Source organism: Lonchura striata, chromosome 5 (assembly GCF_046129695.1).
Source record: "Lonchura striata isolate bLonStr1 chromosome 5, bLonStr1.mat, whole genome shotgun sequence".
NCBI lineage: Eukaryota > Metazoa > Chordata > Aves > Passeriformes > Estrildidae > Lonchura > Lonchura striata.
The window spans coordinates 23,622,613-23,645,263 of record NC_134607.1 but is presented as its reverse complement, the minus strand read 5'-3'; the positions used below and the strand labels follow the sequence as shown (position 1 = coordinate 23,645,263).

At 48.7% G+C, this 22,651-nt stretch overlaps 2 protein-coding genes across 7 annotated transcripts; one reads left to right on the top strand and one right to left on the bottom strand.

Moving 5' to 3' along the window:
• The first annotated feature begins 4,591 nt into the window (after positions 1 to 4,591).
• SLC16A8 (solute carrier family 16 member 8) lies at positions 4,592 to 10,511 on the top strand. Its single transcript, XM_021553975.3, has 4 exons — positions 4,592 to 5,045; positions 5,547 to 5,690; positions 6,241 to 7,104; positions 9,207 to 10,511. The coding sequence occupies exons 1-4, from the start codon at positions 4,817 to 4,819 to the stop codon at positions 9,596 to 9,598; spliced, it is 1,629 nt and encodes a 542-aa protein (XP_021409650.1). The 5' UTR covers positions 4,592 to 4,816; the 3' UTR covers positions 9,599 to 10,511.
• A 1,623-nt stretch (positions 10,512 to 12,134) lies between these two features.
• PICK1 (protein interacting with PRKCA 1) lies at positions 12,135 to 21,472 on the bottom strand. 6 transcript variants are annotated; one of them, XM_077783395.1, is made up of 13 exons: positions 21,426 to 21,472; positions 20,603 to 20,694; positions 19,925 to 20,036; positions 19,333 to 19,461; positions 19,143 to 19,209; positions 17,793 to 17,882; positions 17,323 to 17,376; positions 17,161 to 17,223; positions 16,668 to 16,801; positions 15,832 to 15,924; positions 14,950 to 15,000; positions 13,562 to 13,706; positions 12,135 to 13,306 (listed from the first exon to the last, which is right to left on the bottom strand). In XM_077783395.1, exons 2-13 carry the CDS (start codon positions 20,641 to 20,643, stop codon positions 13,065 to 13,067), a joined length of 1,221 nt encoding a protein of 406 aa, XP_077639521.1. In that variant the 5' UTR covers positions 20,644 to 20,694; positions 21,426 to 21,472; the 3' UTR covers positions 12,135 to 13,064. The 6 variants fall into 6 exon arrangements, with proteins under 6 accessions (XP_077639521.1, XP_077639523.1, XP_077639524.1 ...); XM_077783397.1 differs by lacking the exon at positions 21,426 to 21,472 and adding an exon at positions 21,318 to 21,421; XM_077783398.1 differs by lacking the exon at positions 21,426 to 21,472 and adding an exon at positions 21,232 to 21,315.
• Between the last annotated feature and the right edge of the window lie 1,179 nt (positions 21,473 to 22,651).

Sequence of the window (22,651 nt, the reverse complement as noted above, 5' to 3'; positions counted from 1 at the left end):
TCTTCTGTGTCCATTTCAGTGGCTGGGGCATCAACTCAGTCGTAGGATGCAGGGGGAGGACAATCGCTCCACACCAGCACTGGGGCCATGATGGCTGCCACAGTTGTGGTGTTGAACACTGCAGTACCATGAGCCCAGATGGGGCAGGCACCAGCCCAGGGGTCTGGGGTAGATGTGGAGGGCACCAGGAGGGCTGCAGTGCCCATTCTTGGCTGCCCCCTGAGTGCCCCTGTCTGTCCTGTTGCTGGAGGGCAACAAGGACCTGTGGGCCCCCTTCTCCTCACCCACTGCTGGAACATAGGCACCCCAGGGCTGCTCCGTGCAGGGGCAGAACATTCCCCTAGGGTCTGCGGGGGCCTCACCAATCTGGGAATACCCTGAGTGTGCTGGGGGAGCCCTCACGGGAGAGGCAGCGTGAGTGAGGGATGGAGTGCTAGCGATGGCCAGGGCTTAGCTGATTAGCCTTATTAATAGACATTAAACCCTGGCTGTGAGTGTGGCCAAGCCCCCGCCGCCCCCCTGCTACTGAGGGGCTTCAGGGGTTTACAGCCCAGGCCTTTTCCTTCCTAAAACCCCACCTGGGCTGAGCCCCACCCCAATATCTGGAAGGAAAAGGATTGCCCCCATGAGCAGCCAGAGACTGGTTGGTCGCCAGCACCTGCCAGATCTCCTCCTGTGAGTCAGCCACTGGGGAGGTTGGTTTTGAGGGGGGTTATTGAGCTGCCCGGGGTGGGCAGGATCTGGCAGTTTGGGTCATGGCTGGCAGCGATTCCTTGGCTGCTCCACCTTGTCTCACTTCTCTGCTGGGCACATGCCCTGCAAAACTGTGCCACCGCTTCTCCATTGTGGTTGGCAGCTGAGGAAGCTTCAAAAGCAGCTGCTTTACCTATTTTGCCCCTTACTGAAGCAGGGACACACAGTCTCCTCCTCCACTGCCTCCCTCCCCAGCACCCAACACCCCTCACCCTCACCCCACTTCTTCCTGTCTTGGTCCCTCCGACTGAATCGGTCCCAGCCAGCCTGCCCTGCTCTGCTGGGGAAAATGCAAGGAGCCCCTGGGTAGTGGGATTACCAGGGGATTCAGGCTGTGGCAGGCAGCCACCTCATCCCCATTGGCTGGAAAAGCCTCTTAAAAGTGGAGAAGTGCTTTCTGCCCGCTCAGCACCTGCTAGTCTCTGCCGACCTGAAACCATAAGCAGCTTCTGACCCACATCTACACTGGGGGTGCTGTGGAACACTGCTCGCACCCACAGGAGGCAAGAGAGTGCCCCACATAGGGTGTCCCCCCAGATCTGCCACAGACAGCTTTGCTAGGCATCACTGGAACGAGGGAAGCAAGCTGAGAGGGGGATTAGCTGTCTTGTGAGGACATAGTTCTCTGAAGGAAGGAGTGGAGCTCAAGAGACTGCTTGACAGGTGCTAGATTCCTGCAGGCATTGTCCTGTGCCCACCATGGAGAGAAGATCCAGCAGGACCATCTGACCAGGCACCATCTTCCAGAGCCGGGAAGTGCCAGCCAGTGGGAGAAGGAAGCGCTGTTGAGGGATCTGCTCAACCCCTGGAGGCTCAGCTTGTGCTCAGGAGGCCATCACTTCATTGCACAGGTCAGTGCTGTGGAAGCATGCTTGCACCCTCGCTCCAGCAGCCGATAGGAACAATTAATCTGGGCCTGCATTCATTTAATTCTCTAACAAATGCTTTCCCAGGGGGTTGTCTGTGGGTTGGAGAGGCTGGTGGCATGAATCGTGGGTCTTGCACTCAATAAATAGACTCCCCACCCCATCTGTATTGAGTGGAGGCACTAGGAGTATTTGTGTGGACCCTCCTGGATGCAGCTTGTCTAGTGCAGTGGGGATTTTCTGGGCATTATCTAGCACCGGCTGCACTGTTCTCTGTGTGTGTCCAGGGACTGCAGCCACAGCTGAACCTGCTGTGGTCTCCAGCCTTCCAGCCTGGGCTTGTGCCTCCTGGTGTTGGCACAAGTCTTCTTGCAGCCATCTTCAGCAAGTTCTGTGGCAGTGCCTGCTCTGGCCCGCCTTCCTGGGATGCACGGGGAAGGGAGGTGCCCATGCTGAAGAGCTTTTAGGTGTATGTGAACTCACACACAGTGATTTTACCTGTGGATAAAGCTCCTTACCTGGGGACAAAATGATAGTGAGCTGTAGAGTGTGCAAAGGCAGGTGCAGGATATGTGGTGTGACCGCAGTGAACAGACAAGCAGGTGTGTCATGGTGTTAGGAAGCAGGCAGCTCTGAACTGCCTGGCTCACAGCTGGGATAAATCTCCAGCAGAGGTGTGCTATGGCATATTGGCCTTGGAGGCATCTCCACAAGTGAGCTCCTCTGGTGCACCCCATCACTTTCAGCCAATACCTAGCTGCAGGCAGGTAAAAGTGCTTTCATGCTTTGCTATACAGTTCTGTAGCATTGAGTAAGTGGCTCCTGCAGAGGTTCCCTCCAGCTCCAAACTCAAACAACTGCCCACAGATTTTTGTCTAACATGCTCTTCAAAATCAGATGCCATGGGCTCATCACTGACCGGTGGCGCTACAAAAGCTCTGAAGAGCATGTCACAGATGGACAAATATTTTCTTGCTAGGATGCTGGCAGGGAGCAGCAGGGTTGAGGGAAAGTTGGATTGCAAAGGTTTGATTGATTCATTTAATTTGCGGTGCAGGATGAGCTCAAGAAAGGCAAGGCTGGGAGAGGGGCTTGGATAAAAAGTCTCAGGCTATGTTTGGTGGCAGCTCTTACTTGAAGTAGCTATGTGCAGCAGATGGTGCAGTAGTGGAGCACCAGCACTGACTGAGAAATCAGTATGCTTTGGCAGCAGGTCACCTTTTGTACAGCTGGATCTAGCTTGTCAGTCAGCTGCAGCTGGGACAGGAACAGTGGGCAAAATGGCAGAAACTGAGCGAGGCTATTCAGTCTGGCTGTCAGGGTGCCAGTGATACAGAAAACACCAGTAAGGGTGAGATGGGGGACGTATGGATAGCTGAAGAGTGTATCATTATTCTTTTCTTCCTTGTAGGGATTTCTTCCCTTAAAAATATCTTTATAGCCCCCAGTTTTCAATCCATGTTTCTGTCCCTTGCCACAGTCCCTGAGACCTGGGCTGGGAGGGAGAGATTAGAGTAGCCTGTGCTGGCCTCAGTTACTCAACCCAAGAGCTGATAGGAAACCAAAGAGTTGCCCCAATCCATGCTCAGAGCCAGATTCAGCTCCCTTTTTTTGTTACTCGCAGCATCCTGAAATTATGGGGAGCTCTGCTGCAGGGAGCCATGGTGGTGGCAGGCATCTGAGTGCTGCACTCTGTTTTCTTCTCCTGCAGAGGAGAAGGAGGGCTATGGCTGAGGGTGGCTGTGGAGTAAGACCACTCATGCAAATTAAGGGCCCTCTGCCTGGGGTCTGCCCCAGCTTGTGCCATCCACACTTTTGTCTAAAGAATTCACATTTCTCTGATATTCAGAGCAACAGTAACTATGGGAATCAGCTCTACTCATCCCCTTTGCATGGAGGACACCAAGAACAGGGACTTCCTTGAGAAATGCACCCAGATCCAAAGCTCCCAGGTTCTAGCTGTGTGTGTCACATCCATAAGACAGTCCCTGTCCCCTCAGCACTCTTTAGTCCATATGTGACTCCTGGCATTTCCCGCAACTGCTGGTGCCAAGAGATGAGGATGCTGCTGCCATCTTGCAGTCCTTCAGCTGAGAGAGCTGGCCAGGAGAAAGGACCCGTGCTAGGAGTGTGCTGCCAACAAGACAGTGATAGCAGACAAACCAGACCCAAGAAAGCCCAACTTGGGCATGGAGAATTCCTGTCTAATCTACCTGGGAGCATCTGTAGTGTAAATACAGTGATGGCTTTGTATACAGGTGTGAAAATAATCCTGGCTGACAAAGAAACTGGCCAATGGTGCTGGAAGGGGCAGAAACCTGGTACCTAAGGGAGAAATTAAAAACATAGCAGTCAGCTGGAGCAAAATTCCTGGGCAGCTTAAGAGCCCTGAGAGCAACTCACAAGACATCCCCTTTAATTCCCTCCTTCTCCCCACTTAGGCTTTGTTCTGGCCCCTCCGTGTATGTACAGAACCCTAATCTCTCTGGCATGCAAATAACCACCGTTTCTTTGTGCTCTCCCCCTTCACCTATTTTGGAAATCTGGCCCCTGATGGCAGGGAGGGGAGGAAAAAGGAGAGTGCCATGCACTTGGCACTCCCAGAGAAAAAAACAGAGGGCTTAATGAATCTCCTTGACTCACTGCTGGAGGTTTCTGTGGCAGGGCAGGTCCTGGAGGGCTCCCCACTGGAGCAGACCAGAATGAGAGAGGCTCAAAGGCAGATTTTTAGGAAGCAAAAAGGGTTCACATTGCTGGTCTTTGCCTTGCACCATCTGTAGGTAAGGATGAATATGAAGCAAGGCAAATGCTGCAGAGCCTGATGCTACATCAGATGCAGCACTCCAGGCTCAGCTGGGAGCTGTGACACTGCTTAGCTGTGCTTAGCACCCCCGTGTTTGGCCAGGGGTTATGGAGCTCTGGACTGCCCCAGTCTCAAGGGGACCTTCCCACCTCTGCCCAGCTGAGGCATGACCTTACACCCAAAAGCAATCCCACCTCACCTGGCAGGATTAGGGTACAAAGAGCAGATGTAGTTGCCCAATGAGCCTCTCAGAGCCTGGAAATGGTGGGCATGGAGAGAAACCTTGCATTAAGTGTTTGCTTCTCTGCTTTTCTCTTCTCTTCTTGCAGAGCAGACTTTCTTTCTCTCTTACTTTACTTCCTCCTAGCCTGCCTTTCCATTCCTAGGTTAGAAGATGGGGAGACCTGACCCAGAAGAAGGGCAACTCCCAGCTCCTGTGAAGCCCCCGGACGGTGGCTGGGGCTGGATCGTGCTCCTTGGCTGTTTTGTGATCACCGGCTTCTCCTATGCCTTCCCAAAAGCCGTCAGTGTCTACTTCAAGGAGCTCATGAAAGATTTCCATGTGGGCTACAGTGACACAGCCTGGATCTCTTCCATCATGTTGGCCATGCTCTATGGGACAGGTGATGCTTGGACACACTTCCACCTCCTCAACTCACACCTTTCCCACTCTGCCATGGGCCCAGACCATGTCCCCATGGACTCTCCTCATGCTCACTGGCCTGGTCGTGAACCATGATGCAGAACACAATTGTCCTACCACTTCTCTTCTGGAAGAGTGCTGCATCTTGTATCCCTGTTTCCTCTGCCCCAGGAGACCTCAGGGGTCACCTCGCCTACATCCCAGATAATTGATACAGGGTTTTCTCCCACTGCTGAAGTGCTGTTCCTATCACACCAAGTGCTAGAGAATAAGAGCCCAAAGGCAGGGCAGAACAGAAGTCTCCACACCACCAGCCTCTCTCCCTTGGCCAGGCCCAACAGATGTGTATCTAAGCAGCCAAGCAGTGAGCTCCATCATTACAGTTTCATCTTCCCTGAGAACCCTGCTTGGGCTGCCTGCCCCTTCCCAGTTGTCCTGTCTCCTCCTGGTCACCTACTCTGTCTCCTCTGCTTCCTCCTAGGACCAGTGTGCAGCATCATGGTGAACCAGTTTGGCTGCCGGCCTGTGATGCTCATTGGCGGGCTGCTAGCTTCTGCTGGGATGATCCTGGCATCTTTTACCACCAATATCATTGAGCTTTATCTGACAGCTGGTGTGCTGACAGGTGAGAGCCCCAGGATTTGGGGGGCAACAGAGGCTTACCTGGGGAAGAACCAAAACCATGTCGTATTTCCCTTTAGCATATTTCCCTTTAGCACTGCCATGTCTAGAATCAGGTCTCCCTCACCTATTTGCACACGCTATGGGATGCACCTCGTCCTGAATGTTGCTCCTGTGAGGGATGCATCTGCTGGATCTAAACAGCCAGGGCCTGTGGCTGAGAGGCAGAAGAAACCTAAGTGGTGCTCAGTGGTAGGCAGCATCAGTACAGAGTGGCAGGGGAAGGAGACAGAATTCCTGTGTAAGGCTCAAGTCCTGCCTAAGTGTGAGCACAATTACCTGATTCAAACCCACTTCAGGTGGACAGGCTGATTTAGCCCACCTTCTGCAGGGGCAATCCACCAACATGAAGGCACAGAGGCTTGTGAGGAATACATTTATCCCATCATGGGACTTTAGGATTAGGATAGTTTGAGGGGAGTTTTCGCTTGTTGCAAAACACATCTCATGTTCTTGCACTCCGTGTCTCCCTCCTGGCTCTCACTTCCATGTAGGTCTGGGTATGGCATTGAACTTCCAGCCCTCACTGATCATGCTGGGCACCTACTTTGACAAGCGTCGGCCTCTTGCCAATGGACTGGCTGCTGCTGGGAGCCCTGTCTTCCTCTCCTCCCTCTCTCCACTGGGGCAAGTGCTGCTGGAGAAGTTTGGTTGGCGAGGAGGGTTCCTTATCATGGGGGGCCTTCTGCTTAACTGCTGCACTTGTGGGGCAGTCATGAGACCCCTGGATATGGGCATGAAGAGGAAGATGGGGAAAGCCCAGGACAAATATGAAGCCAAAGAGATGCTGCCCATAGGAGGGAAGGCAGAGGAGGGAATCAGCACCACTGATGGAACCAAGAAAGGCAAGAAAGCCAAGAAGAAGCCCAAGAAAGGAAAGAAGCTTCTGGATTTTAGTATCTTCTCCAACCGAGGGTTTATCATTTACACCATTTCAAAGTTCATCCTGGTCTTGGGTCTCTTCGTGCCCCCCATACTGCTGGTCAACTATGCCAAGGACACAGGCGTACCGGACACAGAGGCCGCGTTCTTGCTCTCCATCATTGGTTTCATAGACATCTTTGCCCGCCCAGCCTGTGGCATGGTGGCAGGGCTGAAGTGGGTCCGCCCTCACGTGGCATATCTGTTCAGTTTCTCCATGCTCTTCAACGGCTTGACAGACATCTGCAGTGCCAGGGCGAGCAACTACACGGGGCTGGTCATCTTCTGCGTCTTCTTTGGCATCTCCTACGGCATGGTGGGGGCACTGCAGTTCGAGGTGCTGATGGCCATTGTTGGCTCCCAGAAGTTCTCCAGCGCCATCGGGCTGGTCCTACTCATCGAGGCTTTTGCCGTGCTCATTGGCCCACCCTCTGCAGGTAGGTGTCTTGCTGCAGGTGATTGATTTGGCTGCCGCTGCTCCACTGTATTGCAGGTACTGGGCATGGACACAGCACCTGAAGAAAGACCCTATTTCTCAAATTTAAATTTGCCCTAGAAGCTCAGAGCTGATCTCTGCCTTCACTATGAATGTTGCATCAAATCATGTTAAGGATAGAGTCAGGTACATGCTGCAAGCAAATCTTTGAGAGTCTTCATTAGGACAAAGCTAGTATCTCTCAAATTCTCCTTGGTGTCCATGGCCCTTCGATTGGCACTGTGAATAGTGATCTCTGTTCTGATCCCAATCCCAAGACACAGGTGTTTTGCTGTCTGTCAAGTCAAAACAGTTTGCACAGTCCCCTGAGGCATTTGCTGGTAATTTTTCTAAGAGGATTAAGACACTCACAGCTTTTCAGCCAGTCTAGTCTAGGTCACAGCCCCTGGTAAGGTCCATGCCGCACAAACAGCCCATAAAAACAGGCTGTTGAATGGAGGTTGGTGTAGATTAATGTTAAGTGTCTGATCACATGTGAGAAAGCCAAATCATGCCCAAGGCTTATTTCCAAACAAAGTGCAGTTTCCTGATTTGCAAGGAAGAGTCAGGGACAAGATTATGGAAAATCCCCAGGCAGCAACCACTCTGTTGTTTCTTGTACTCCTTTCCTTCAGCTGTAACACATAGGCTAAAGCCCATCATTGAAGACCTTGGTGTGAATGGTCTTTTCCTCAGCACAAACTACCAGTTATGAGTAAAACCTGCCCTCAGCAACTCCAACCAGTTCTCAAGTAAAATTTGGCAGCCAAGAGGAGACCCTCTTAAATGCTAATAATAATTCACTCACTTCATAAGCTGTGGGGCAGTTGGCAGTCCGAGGCCAGAGAGGGTCAAGAAATACGTGTCTCGGAGGCAGCTGTAGAGAGATCATCAGGAGAGAGGGGGATTTAACAGCACCTTGTCCCAATGAGCAAGGCCCACCAGTGGGGTGCTAACAAGGGAATCCCTCAGGCCTTCTGCCTCAGTTCAGCTGTGCCTTGGTGCTGTGTGCATGCACAATGGCACACACACAGTGCGGGGTCACTGAAGAACTGTGTTGGGCCAGTCAAGTTGTGCTGGGGGCTGTAGGACACCCTTGTGCAGGAAGTTTGAGTTCTCTGACAATCCTGATGGCTCGGACTCGGGGAGAACAGTGCTCAGCTGGGAGAAGGGGGTTGAACAAAGTGGCTTTGTTTGGTGTAATCCTCCTGAGCTGCTTCCCACTCCATGGGCTGAGGGGGTTTGGCACAGGATAAGCTGCACACGCACGCGTGCTGGGACACGCAGGCTCCTTGCTCACCATCCGGCTTGGCTGAACAGGGGCACATTCACCTGCTGAGGAATTCGCCACGTGCCTCCCACGACTGCTTTGGGACACCTCAGCATGTCCTGGGGCAGGTTTCAGGGCATGCACTGTAGCATAGCAGCGACTGGGAGTCACGTGCATTTGACAGCATGCGAGACCAGGATGCAGAGTGCAGTTCCATGGCTATATCCTGACCAAGGCAGCTGTTCATGCTCTCCAGCACCAAGGACTGGGAATTCTTCCTTCATTGCCAGCCCCAGTAGATTCAGAAAATATATTGAGAATATCTCTGGCACAGAAATCATCAGGTGTGGGCCAACCAGAGGGATTTCTCTGCCAAAGAGAAATTTGTTCTTCCCTTCAGAATGTTTTCCTGACATAATAGCTTAAGAAATAGCAATGCCTCTCAAACATTCTTTTTTGAGACTTTTCTGGCCAATCCAAATCATGAGAGGCTTTTCCCATCTTGGCAAGTAGAAGATGGCCCACCACGAAGGTGTTACAATTATTTACAGTTGTCCAAAAAAGGGAAAACACCAAACATGCACTGTTACCATACTTTCCCTGGAAGTATAGTGTGGCTCTTTCCCAGAGTACTTTTTAGGTATTCAGGCTTCTTGCTCTTCCCTTAAGGAATGGGTCCTCAGCCAAATGCAGGTGTTGCCCACCTGCACTGGGTTGTCCATGCAGGAGTGCATAGGCCAAATTTAACCATCTCATGTCTTCTCCAACCATCTCCTTTCTTCTCCAACCATCAGGCCGCCTGGTCGATGCTCTCAAGAACTATGAGGTGATCTTCTACCTGGCGGGCTCAGAGGTTGTGCTCTCCGCCCTCTTCCTGGGTGTTGCCAGCTACTGCTGCCTGAACCGAGGGAAGAAGGAGCCTCCCCCAGAGAACAACCCCTCTGCGGGAGCAGGGAGCGACACCGAGGAAGCAGAGTCCGATGTGCAGGAAGCCGAGGAGCACAGCAGTGACAACCACCAGCCGGCCCACAGCACTGACAATGCCGTGGTGGTGGCCAACGAGGAGGCCAACCATGTGGCAGAGGAGCAGAGAGGGGAGGGAGGCAGCTGTCCCACAGGGGATGGGGAGGTGTTGGCACGAGATGGCTGCAAAGCTGACCAGATGGTGGAGAGGGACAGTTTTTAGCCAGGGCAGAGAAGAGGGATGTATAAAACTGGCCTTTTTTGGAAGCACCTCAGCATGGGAGGGTAGGTGGGATGGGGGGAGCAGAAAGCTGGGACAAAGGCAGATGTAAGAAATAAGTGGGAGAGGTATAAGAATAGCTGGTCCTTATGTACATATGTCCACAACCTACCAAGTGATACATCTGCTTGCATCCTGCACCCTTGCTGGTACAACACAGGCTCAGAGCAGCCCAAACACCAAAAAAAAAAAAAATCTTCTTTCCTCATTTTCAAACCAGCCCTGGAGAAAGTCTTCTGAAGAGGCTGCCAAGGACTCTCCTTTTCCTTCTGCATTGTCACAATACAGAACACAAACAATTAGAGACTCTTTGTAATCAGATCTGGTATGCTCTGTTCTAGTGTCAGTATTTCCTTCACCCCACTTCCACAGTCTGGATAGTGTCAGTTGCACTGGCAGTATGCTTAGGAGGTGGTGTAACCCATAGCTACCATACAGCCACCTTCAGGGGCCACCAGGCTCTGTGCAACACCTCCCTCAGGCACTGCCAAACCAGGAGGCCACCAGCTCCAACCACCTCTGCCTGGCACATCTTTTGTGGATGGTGAAGCTGGGGCAGTGACACCTGATCTGCTTCCCCAAGTGGCAAAGTGCTGCGTTAGAGGCTGCTGCTGAGGTACAAGAAGAAGACACCTAAGAAAGGCTAATGCCATTAGGTGTGCAGCCGCAGTACGGAGCCTTGCTGACAGGAATAGCATCAAGCCAGCTTTATGTAGGCTCAAGTGAGTCCCGTTGACGTGTGAAGAGAACAAGTTGGCTCCTGTGGGGGCGGGGGTTTCAAGACAGGTAAATAACCATGTCCCAAGCGATTATCCACTGAGCAGGAATGGCACTAGATATGCCTGTGTTTTTCTCTTAAATAGAGAAAACCTCCTTACATAAAGGAATCAAAGGTAAGGCAGAAGGACAAGCCCCAGTCTCCAAGTGCTGCTAATGAGGGTGTTGGAGCACGTGGTAAAGCAGGCATGACCCCCTCACCCCCTGCTGCAGTGGTGGATTTCTAGAATCAGAGAGGACAACCTTCCCTGGCATGCTTAAACCACTTCTAATCTGCTTTAGGACTGGGTCTTTTATAAACACCCCTGGCCAAAGCTCTTTCTTCCGGTTTCCTGAACTGCTTCACCTCAGAGGCCCTGGGGGAACCTGTGACTATAACAAAGGATCAAAAACTAAGCAGAGGGCTACAGGGAAGGCAGCTCGTTGGGCCACCAAAAGTTGTGTTTCATTCCAGACCAGACTGATTACAAATTAATGGATAATTGGCAGGATCCATAAAGCCATTTAAACACAGCAGGGGAGTGGGGACATGAAGGCAAGAGTTTCCTTCTAGGTGCTCCCAAACAAAAAGCAGCAGTAAATGAAGCTGTTGAAGAATATCAGTTTAAGAAGAGACAGAAGAATTGGAAACTGGAGGGGAGAAGGTAAACCCCATGAGGCTGTACTCTGTCCCACCATAGCTAACAACACTGTTAGATCTGATTTTGAGCCTATCATAATGGTGACTGTGGGCTCTTTCCTATTCAAACTCACTTAGAAACATCCCAAAGGAAACAAAATCCCGTACCAAACCCCAGATTCAAAGCTCTGGGAGGATGAGAGCAGAAGCACAGGGGCCCTGCAGGCATTCATCCAGTGCTCTCAAAGCTTCTTTTCCCTCCCAACAAGGAAAGATTGCTGTTTCTGCTTGACCAAGTTGCTCTGCAGCTCTTTCCCCAGTAGCCCCAGGCTGAGTTTCCCTTATTCACTAGTATGCCCTCCAAGAAGGAGCTCATAACTTCCCAGAGGTCCAAGGTCCACAGCATGAAAACAACTGCCCTTGTCAGCCAGGCTGGTCACTAGAACAAGGTCCCCTCTGTTTCATTGTCACAAGCCAACATTTCCCACTAAGCCTCCCACTCTTAAATTATTCTCACAAAAGCAAATAAAAGCCCTCAGGGTACGAGAACTCACTACAGACAGTGCTGCAAGATTCCCAGACCTCTTCCTAAAAAACCCAGCTATGTTGCTTTACACTTGGTTTCAATGGCTTTCAGGCAGATCCGCTGAAGCACTTTCAGTTCCCCCTCAACTGCTTCATGTTTTGGCACAACAACTCTGAAAGAGGATCAGGGACTTAAGCATCAGCTGAAGCTTGTGATGCAACAGCTGAGCTGTGTGGAGAAGCTGGCCCTGGAGAGGAACAGAGATGCCACCTTGGCAGGACTGAGGCACCTGGTGGCCTTTAAAAGGCTGGTGTTCCCCAGGGAAGCTAAAATGCAGAGAAGCTGGTATTACTGGAGGACTGTCCTTGCTACAGCATTTATACCTCTCTTCCTCTGGAAATCTGAACTGCACTGACCACCACAGGCTTGTATAGAGATTACGCACCAGTATAAGAAAAAAATGGCCAGACCATGACACCCATCTTCCCAAGATTATAGTTTAAGATTAAAACCAGTACAAGATAAGCAAACAAATCTCTCATAGGAAAGGCATGAAGTACATGAAATGAAAAGTCACATATTTCTTTATTACAGACAATAGTCACTACACCAGTCTGTTTAAATTCTCCAGAGCAGCTTGACCATGGATGGCTTTTTTCCAGGCACCCAAAGAGATAAAGAAGCTCCAAAATCAAAGAGAAACACAAATACAAAAAAAAAAAAAATCCTGATCATAAATTAATGCACTTAAATAACTTCTCCCATGACCACTAGAATGTAAGGACAGAGAATTCAAGTCAAAACCCCTGGCCCAAGAACACCACCGCTCCTGGCAGTTGTGCTGCCCACTAACAGAGAAAGTGCCATCTGCATCTGGGATTGGCCCAAAGGGATGGAGGGAGGGGAAGAGAAAAGGAAAGAAGCACTCTCACTTACCTCAGCTTTCCTTTCCCAGCTTCCCTTGTACTAGGGAATGGGAAGATAGCTATTGCTACTAGCTAGCCCAGAGGCAGCATAAAATAGTTGTGCAGAGAGGAGAGCACGCTGCTCATTCTTTACACTAAAAAAACCCCAAAGCTTCTTCCTCTTTCCACAAGGCTTTGTGTCTCCTTGCTTGTTTAAAGCTGGGGTATTTCCATCACAGTCCTAAGGTGGATCCTCAGAAGGAGCTTGAAGACAGCAAGCAGTGATGCAGAGACCTGCCTGCACAGGGGCACATGGCGGTGTAGGAGTGGCTTTTCCTCCCCACAGCTCAGTAACCAGGTTGGGTAGCAGAAGTCTCCAAGGGCAAAAAGAATTATCCAGGCAAACAAGCAAAGGAAAAGAGAGGAAAGCAGAGGTTGGTCCCAATCCAACCAGCTACCCCACCCAAAGCAGAGGAGGAATCCCAGGCTGGACACACAGAGAAATCATGGAGGATGAATGGCCACGTGAAATACATGTTTTCATAAGTCTGCAAAGTCCTCCCTCTGGCCATGCTGACACACTCAGGCATCATCAATGAGCTTCTCTCCATTTGCATCCTCCCTCCCATTACCCTCTCTCTCGCTTTCTCCTTCTTCTTCTGCCCCATCTGTGTACGTGTCCTTCTGCCCATAGCTGAGAGTGGTGCGAGCAAGATCCACCTCGATGGGAAAGACATCCGCATCCCGGAGCACAACGTAGCAGTCGTCGTAGTACTTGGACATCGTGGAGACAAAACGCTGGAGCTGGAACACGATGTCCTGCACTGTAGTGGAGACGTGTGTGAGGGAGAAGTGTAAAAATTTCCTCCCCAAACAGTGTGAAGGCTGGATCAAGCCTCCCTTACCATTGTTAGATACCATCTCCTATACATTAATCCCTTTTGGCCCCTCAAGGTTGATGTCCCAGGTACAGCCACAAAGGAGCTGTTCAGCAAAGAACTGAGCCATCTTCCAAGCTGAGACAAAGGAAGAACAAGAAGGCCGAAGTCTTGTCTGCTGAACCCAGCAGTGGCACTCACCGTGTTTCTGGTCCAGGAGCTCTATTTTCTCTAGCACATCCTTCCTCATCTTGGCAAAGCGCGTGCGAGCCTCCTGACGGCAGCGCAGGATGAGGCGGTACTCGTAGTTCCCAGTGCTGACCCGGTAGAGAGGCTCACCCAGAGCCTGCCAAAAACACAGTGCCATTTCAGAGACTCCCACAACAGTGCCTGCACACAAGTCTGCCTATTACTGCCATTGTGGACTCACAATGACCTTGGGTTATTACAGACTTCTCAGGCACACAGGAACTGCTGTCAGGAAGCAGGAACCAGGAGGAACACTGAGCCGTGTCAAAAACCAGTAGTCAGTGGGGCCACTTTGAAGGCCAAACACACGCCAACCATGGTAAAGAAAAGCATCACTACTAATCAAATACAAAAGGACAGGCACCTTTCAGCCCAGTAAGACAGGCATTAAGAACAAGTTTATATCAAGCACACAAAAATTCTGCCCTCCTGCGTGAGGTTTTCACTGTATAGATTGCATAATGAATTACGTATCTACACAAGGAACCCTCTGGTATCTACAATCGCGTAGACACAATGCTGGAAATCAACATGGAGGGACCTATACATTGTTCTGCAAAAGTCTGGAAAGGGGTTAGCTCTGTCAGCAATGAAGCATCCTTCCCTTGCACCTGGTAAACACAACATACAGAAAGATCTGTGCTACAGACTACGGCTCCCTAACACACACTGAACGTGCCAAACCCAAAGATGTTGTTCTGCTGGGCAAGACTGGGATTCTTTCCTTCCCATTTACAAGGAAACATAATTAAAGATTGTGTTAGGAGTTTGATTCCTTCCTGGCACTTAGGAACTAGGCATTCCAAGAAATCAAATGTCTGCTCTGAGGTTGATACTGAGGATAAAAAAAGATGTTACTTTCATGCAGGGAAACTGGAATTTATGGGATAACTTTAGCTATTTTAAACAGAGCTGTTAAGGATTAAAGTCCTACAACTCTAAACTATAAACCCCCTATTGTTAAGAAAGATCCTTTAATCAATTTCCTTCACTTATAAATGCAGCTTCACATGCATTTTGCTGCAGAGAAGCTAAACCTCCATTTCTAAGAAACAAGTCCAGAATTAATGATAAGCTGTACACTACACACAAATGGAATTTGTGAAGATAACACCTTAATCCTCCTTACATAACCTAATAGTACTTAAATACTGAGAAAGGCAACCACTGAGCAAACAAGCTGCAGTGCTTCCCAGGTAGCATTTAAGCAGGGGAGCAGAAAGCCTATTTCTAATATTTCTAATACATTAAGAATAAATGTATGTAATTCCTTAGCATGCATTCACTAGTCTGGGTGTTGACAGGCACAGGAGTACTTTTGCAATTGTACTGATACTCACAATGCAGCTGTACTCTTCATCATCCATCTCTTTGACTTTCAGGCAGTAAGACTTTGCAGAATTAAAGATTTAAAAAAAAAGCAAAACAAGAATGAACTGTTAAAAATTAGAAACAACTTCATCACCACCCATAAACATGAGGATGCACCATTTCAAGCCTTCCTTCAGTGGACAGACTCTGAAGAAAGCACAGTGGAAAAAATCCTGTGTTTATCTACTCTTTGGGAAAAGACAGTACATGAAAAGTATGAGCTGAGAATAAGAAGGGAAAGAAAAATATTAATTGCAAGAAGGATTGATGTAGGAAGAGATTTTGCCATATTCCCTTGCCTTAGGGCTGCAGCTCCAAGTACTTCTCTCAACAGGTAAAAGGAAATAGATTCCTTCAATTAGAGAACAGGTACACTGAGTGACCTTACCCTTTTTGGGTAGAAAACAAAGGCTGAGTGGAATGAAGGAGGAAAAAAAACCAGCAAGGTCTAAATTAAAGCAAATATGAGTTGACAGTTGTTTACTTTGGCTAAAGAAAGAGTGTCCAAAATTACCTGAAAAATATGGAGGAGGAGCTCTTTAGAGGAGTTCAAGAGCCTAAGTTGCAGAGGAAGTCTTTAGAAATAAATCTGGAAATCATTCCGACCATGTAGAAAATAAGTCATGTGAGTACTGTAAGATCTTTCTTACCAGTGAAAGTGTTAGGTTAAAAGCAGGTGTCTGAATCTGAGTAATCTGGTAGTAAATAAAGAACTAGAAAAAACAGAGCATTCTCTCATGGAATATGGAATAGATATGTGATCATAGAGGCTAGATGTGACTTTCAGGATGATTCTATTAAATTTAATTTCAACCAACACTTAAAAAAAAAAAAAAAAAAAAGCAGCTCACCAAATATTCAAACTTGACATCCAGATATTTTTTGATAGTCAGCCTCGTGTCAGGAATAGCTTTATTCAGATAGGTATTCAAGTCAGTAAGCATCTGCAAGGAAAACACCCTCTTGCTGAATTAAGACTAAAAAGCATGACTACAATTCAAGAGCAACCTTTTACCCAGCACATTTCATGAGACTGCCTGAAAACTCTTCTTTGAAAGAAAATGTTTGATCATGGCTCAGAATGCTTAGAGTATCTTTTACTGTCACTGGCAAGTGTTTCCAGTGCTAGAAATGCTTGCCTCTCTTCTAGCCTGGATTAATCTGCTTTTGACTTGTTTTATTTTAAGCTGGTCCTGGAAACAGCTCTCTTTGATTTAGAGTTTCATGACCCAGCATTGTCCATCCAACACAGCACTGAAAGTGGTGCCCAAATCAACACTTAAACTCTCTCTTTGCTAAAATAAGTGCACAGAACTCCTGGAGACTCTCACTCAAATACATTGATTGAAATTCTTACATTGTTCCTTGGTTGCTTGCCTTAACTCTTTTAATGACACAATGCAGTTATGGGTACCAATATCAGGTACTAGACTGGTCAGTGAGACTACCTCATTCCCAAAAGAAAAGGAGGGGAATATGCAGAAGTCATAAGGGCATGGTTGATATATTCATTATGTTACCTCTCAGGTTCTTTTCATTATGAAGACAATTCCCTGAGGGAAAGCAGACAAGCATCCTTCTTCCCTCAATGAATGAACTTTTAAGACCACACTTTAAAGACAGACTTCTGCCTTCCTAGATACCCCTTCTTCTCCAAACCCTTTACTCCTATGGTTAAATTCTTTACCGGCTTAATTGTTTTCAGAAGGTGAATCCCAAACTTCTCAATGTTGCGATGGGCATCAGCAAATTTCACAAAGGCTTCACTGGCAGCTGGTTGTGGCTCCCGTACACCAATGACAGAGAAAACATCTCCAAATGCTGCATATGCAGAATAATTACAGAAAGATGAATAAAGAGATGAACCCTGAGAAAAATCTTGTCTCCAGTATTACAAGTCCCTCCCATAACCTTACAATTAGCTGGGGGATGATACTACATGGGGGAAACAGTAAAGGTAAGCTAATTATTCCCTAAAACCCAGAGTTTGGCAGGGCATTTCCCCAGTGTTTCCTGTGAAGGACAGGGCCTGTGTTAGTACTATGACTAGTAATACAGGAGAGCGGCCCTTCACAGCTCATTTCTGCAACCCTCAGTTTTTTTTGAGTAAGGGAATCGCACATCAAAGTACTGAAACTGAAGGTCAAAGATCTGTGCTACCTTTGCTCAAGATTCTTTACCTCTGTGTGTCTGTGATAGCTCAAAGAAAGCCCTGAGAAGACTCTTGGTGTGCTCTGTCAAGCCTGTGATGGAAGCCAGAAGAAACATTTAAGTCACTTCACTGAAACACAATGAAGGTATCCTTCTCTCCCATCTACTGTTTGCTGGAATACCAAGTTTACCTTTGTATAATTCTGCAGTCCTCTCCAGCTCCTCTAATCTCTTCACTAGTCCATCTAAATAGAAACAAGAATCAGAATACATAATTGTAACAGTCACATTCAGGACATGGTTAAGACCTGACTAGGTGGAAAAATACGAGTTTCATCTATTTAGTTCAAGCTTCCCTCATCCCTTAATGCCTGTCCTGTCCCAACATGGGAAGCTTTTAAAATTACGGCAAACTTATTTTACAGCATGAGGTCATCATCTATGGGCATTCACTATGTTGGTCCCTGCTTTAAATTAATCTGACCTGAGATAACATTTAAGTGGCCACAAAGACAGGCTGTATCACTCAGGAAGGGCAAAGACAATCACAAGAGCAAGGCAGAGCAGAAGAAAAGAATGTGGACCATGCAAGCAACATTAAAAAGCACACACAGGCAAGTAAGCATTCCATTAGGAAAATGTCCTCCTGGACAATACTTACCATTGCAAAGTATGGCTCGGCTTAACCCCAGGGCATCTGCTGTCCCCGAGCTCATGTTCTCTACCAGCCGGTGCTTTACCTTCTTCAATACTAAAGGCCAAAACAAAGTTACAAACAGCATCAGGGTCACTTCCACGGGCAAGAAAAGCTCACCAGCACGTTTCTCTGGTTTTCCAGGCACTGGATAAACTGCTCTTAACTCAGTATTGAGACAGCAAGAAGAAAGAATACTGTAGAAACAGGGCACTCTGGTCCTGCCATGCATAACACATCTAACTTGCTTATCTGCCCTGCTCTCACATCCTAAACACTTCAATCAATGGAGCTCCAGCAATTCTTTTGGAAGGCTGTCACAGTCAATGACTTTGTTAAAAAGCACTTGATATTTGGAACTAAACTTTGCTTATGCAATCTGCTGTATTACTTCAGCTGAAGTAATGGGGCTGAAAGACAATCAGGATGTAATGCTTAGTGTTGTCTCTTTCCTTACTTTTACCTTTTGAATCCCAGTTAAACCCTTTCATCACCTCTTGATGGAATTTCTCCCTTTGGTGGTCATACCCTACAAATTACCAGAGACATCTATGCCCTCCTTGGAGCCAGATGACTCAGTCACCTTTATTTGCAGGCAAATTTGCCTGCAGATCCCAAGAACTCAGCTGAAGCCACAGTGTTCTGGAAAATACCATATTCTGATCATACTTCTGTTTTCCCAGAAATCCATCTCACTATTCACAATTTTCCAGAACTCCTGTCAATTTATTAGCACCATAATCACCAAGAAAAGAAATTACAGCAGAGAATGGATACATTTTGCTGAAAGTGAGAAAGGCAGACCATATAAAGGAGACAGCTGTGTAGGCTTAGCTCAAAACCAGACACTTTGTTTTAGTAATAAAAGCTCTCCTGTCTCCCATAAAATTTATGTTTGTACAAAACTCCGTGTAGATAGGTATTTCATAACTGCTCTCCATGGTTAGAAATAACCACCAAAGCCTTTCAGTCAACACGTTTCTGTGTACATCTTAAAATAGGTCAGCCTAACTTGCACGTAGTAAAAATAAATTAATTAAATTATTATGCAGTTGAGATTCATCATCCATGGTAAACACAGCACAGAAAAACAAGCCTCTCACAACAACAATTAAGTCTTGATTCAACTTTCAAGCCTATTTCAAAATGTCACGGAAGGATTTTTTTTTTTAGAACCTGTAACTCTCTTTGACAGTATCCAATTGAAAATGACTGAACTAAGAGCAAGAAAGGAAACAGATTTGGTTTTGGCTGGGACCAATTTTGGACCCTTCCTGCATCATTTTAACACTCTAGGGAGAAAGAAACCAGTCTTACCAATATCCAAAGACTTGCCCTGCTTTGGGTCAGCCTGAAGCTTGTTGTAGTGTATTGTCACTTCTCCCTGCAGAAAGAGCAAACCCCAAACTGCTGTGCTGGAAGCAGGCAGCAGCGGCTCCCTTTACCCAAGGACAATAAGCTGCCAACTAAGACCCAGAAGCTCCAGTGGTCCCCTCCTACCTCTCACCTTTACCATCTGTATCATCTTGGCCACCTCCACTTTGGTCTTCCCTTTGACGGATTTCCCGTTGACCCCAGTGATTTCATCCCCAGCTGCTACGGTGCCGTCTAAGGCTGCTGGAGTGTTATCGAACACCTGCGAGAGAGCACAGGCAGTCTGCAGGCAGGAGCAGGGCCCACGCAGAGCTACAGAGCACAAACCAAACAGCTGCATTCCTCCCACTTAATTCACTTCTGCTTTGTCCATGGTGAAGCTGCAGTCTTCCCCCTTCCCTAACCAAGAGGTGGGCTGATCATCTTGTTCCCTCAGGAAGTTCTTGCCCCTAAGATGTGCCTCCTCCAGCATAGGATTTCCTGGCAGTGGGAGTGTCACACTGTTCCCCTGTGAATTCTAACATGCTCTCCAAGGAGAAGGACTATTCTAGAAGTCTTAATTTAATTCTTCCACACCTAGTAGCTACTAGAGTAAGGAAAATTTTTCACTGGAAAGTGAGATGTCATCTCCCACAAAAAGCATAGGGCTCTCTTTCCACACTTCTCATCTCTCAGGCCAACACTGTTTTAAAAAGATGGCTTATTTATCCTCCCCAGGTGCCCACCTGGACAATGTAGAGACAGGGGCAGTACTGTGCTCCTCCTCCAATGCTGATCCCAATCAGATTCTGAGAGTCCTTCTTCAGGGTCACTGTCCCAGGTACAGTGGGGATACCCCTACAAAGAGAAAGGAATAACTGAACATAGGCAGAGCTGCCCGCATATGAAACAACTCTGGTATCTGAGTCAGTATAAATGGAGAACATCATGGACATTGCACATCTGAATTCATTCCTTCACTTCTGCCACAGAGCTGGGCCAGCCCAGGAGACTTTCTGTGCCATCTTTTTCTTGGGATTGCATGCAAGGATTACAGGTGGAAGAGACACCCTCATCCATTGCTAGGCACTGAGGAAACACTATCATGCTTTAGTGTTTCACCTGCACTTAGTGCTGGAGTGAGAGGACAACTTGCACAGCATAAATGTGATGCAAATCAAGTGCTCTATGTTAAATGCAAGGCAGTCACTGCAGAGCAATACAACTATTCTCCTCTGCTCACCAGCACAGCAATGCCTCATCCCCACTCTCCAGAGGGAGCAAGAAATCAGTATGGAACAGGAAGGCTGATGTTCAGCACACAGTGTCATACACAGGTAAATTTATCAACTTTCATTAGGTCTTGGCTGCGAAGCTAAATTCTATTATAAGAAACACCAGGAAAAGACAAGAGAAATACTCACAGCTTATCTTCCTCAATATCATAGTCCAAATCTGCAAACATTGTTTTGGTTCAGTGGAATCTGTTTGTCTGAAGCTGTTTATTCCAAACTCCCTGGGAAGAAAGAACAGAATAAACCAAATAAAAGAATGACTGCAATAGGGGAAAAAAAAAAAAAAAAAAAAACAACAAAACAAAACACCAGAGAACAAGCCTGTGACCTTTATCAGTCTCCTTTTTCTTTTTGGAATGCCACATTGTCATCTCTGCTCTTATATCAAAAGATGAAAAACGAGTGAAGTGTTCCTGGTTCTCTGCTGTGCATGCAACAGGATAAAGTCCTCGAGTTTGAATGCTGCACGTCCCAAACCCAAGACTGACACACGTGCACCATTTCCAAAGCACACAACAAAACGTGTTCCCTTCCCGAAGCTGCTCCTCCGCACGCTCGACCTTGCACCACAGCTGCTAAAGACACTCATTTTTATCCCCGACATCCATCGCACACCTCCGTGTCCTGGCCTTCACAGCAAGTCACGTCACTCCCTGACATTCACCGCCTGTCTCGGCAGGCCGTGCTCAGCGAGCCTCCTCACTGCCCCATGCACAAACCTCGCCTCCATTTACTTTCGGGCACTAATTAGCTGGCACCTTTGGCTTCCGCCCACCCTCCCAGCACCCAAGCCACGGTGACGCCGTGAGGGTGGTCGCCTCCACCACGCCCGACCCTGACGGACCGGGGCTTCACCGACAGCTCAGCGTGCCGGGGCCGGGCAGGGGCTGCGGGCAGGGCAGGGCAGGGCTGGGGGCAGCCGCGGGGGCGGCCCTGCGGGCCCCAGGCTCACCGGGAGCGGCCGCGGCGCCGTCAGCCCCCGCCCGCCGCGTCAGCGCCGGCGCCGCCCGGAAGCGCCGCCCCGCCCGCCGCGTTGCCACGGGCACCGGGCGGCCGGGCCTGGCCGAGCGCGGGCTCAGGGCCGCTCTCTGAAACCCCCCCTGCCGCGTGCGGAGCGGGCTCTTCGCCCAGCTGCACCGGGGGAGGTTTGGGTGGGACGTCAGGAGGAATTTCTTCACGGGAGGGATGGTTAGATATCGTAATGGGCTGCCCAGGGAGCTGGTGGAGTCACCGTCCCTGCAGGTGTTTAAGGAGACTGGACACGGCACTCGGTGTGGCGGTCTGGTTGACGTGGTGGTGTTCAGTTGGACTCCGTGGTCTCGGAGGTGTTCTCCAACCTAATTGATTCGGTGATTCTGTGAAATTGCGTGGCACGATCACAATCGGCAGTGACCTGAGGAAGCATCGGATGCCAGCGGATGTGGGAGCCTGTCAGCATGCTGTGTGCAAACCCCCTGCACCGCCGTGTGTGCAGGATCGCCGGGCTTCCACATGTTCTTCTCCTCTGCGATCTATGTGGGGGCACTGGTTGGCTGTTCAAATGGTTTTCCTGCCTCCATCGTGACACCAGCTCTGGGAGAATGCTTTGATTTCCCAGAGAATTGCGGTTGCCTTGTTGCATTATGGATCATCTTTTCCAATTGCTCCTGGCTTCTGAGCAATACCAGGCTTCCAACCCCAACTTACTGACACAGATCAAAAAAAACCCCACAACCCCAACATTGTATTCTTTGAACTGAAAACTCCTCCGTGAGTAGGAGCAAGGGCTGGCCATGGCAGTGACCTCTCCTGCTGGCTGAGAGGCTGGTTAGTGTTTGTGGTATGCAGCCCCTTGAGCCTCTTGTCTGCATACATCAAAACACTGACTGAAGCCACCCACAATGCTGGACTACAAGGGGCAAGAGTGCGTTGTTAATAATCATTTTATAGTCCTGGGTCTAAGATGAGATTTATTTATGAGGGGAAGCTGAATGAGAAATGCAGTCCTTCAGGTGGGAGCTCTGAAGAAAAGAGACTGACATCCTGACCCTGGCCACTGACAGGAGCTTTACATCAGTGAAGCTCCCGAATTGATGAGCCAGACCCTGATCCCTGCATGAAGAGCTTGCTGGGGCTCAGCAGTACAGCAGCACTTGACTGTGGCTGCAGGTGATACAGACAAGACAGACCCAGACTGTT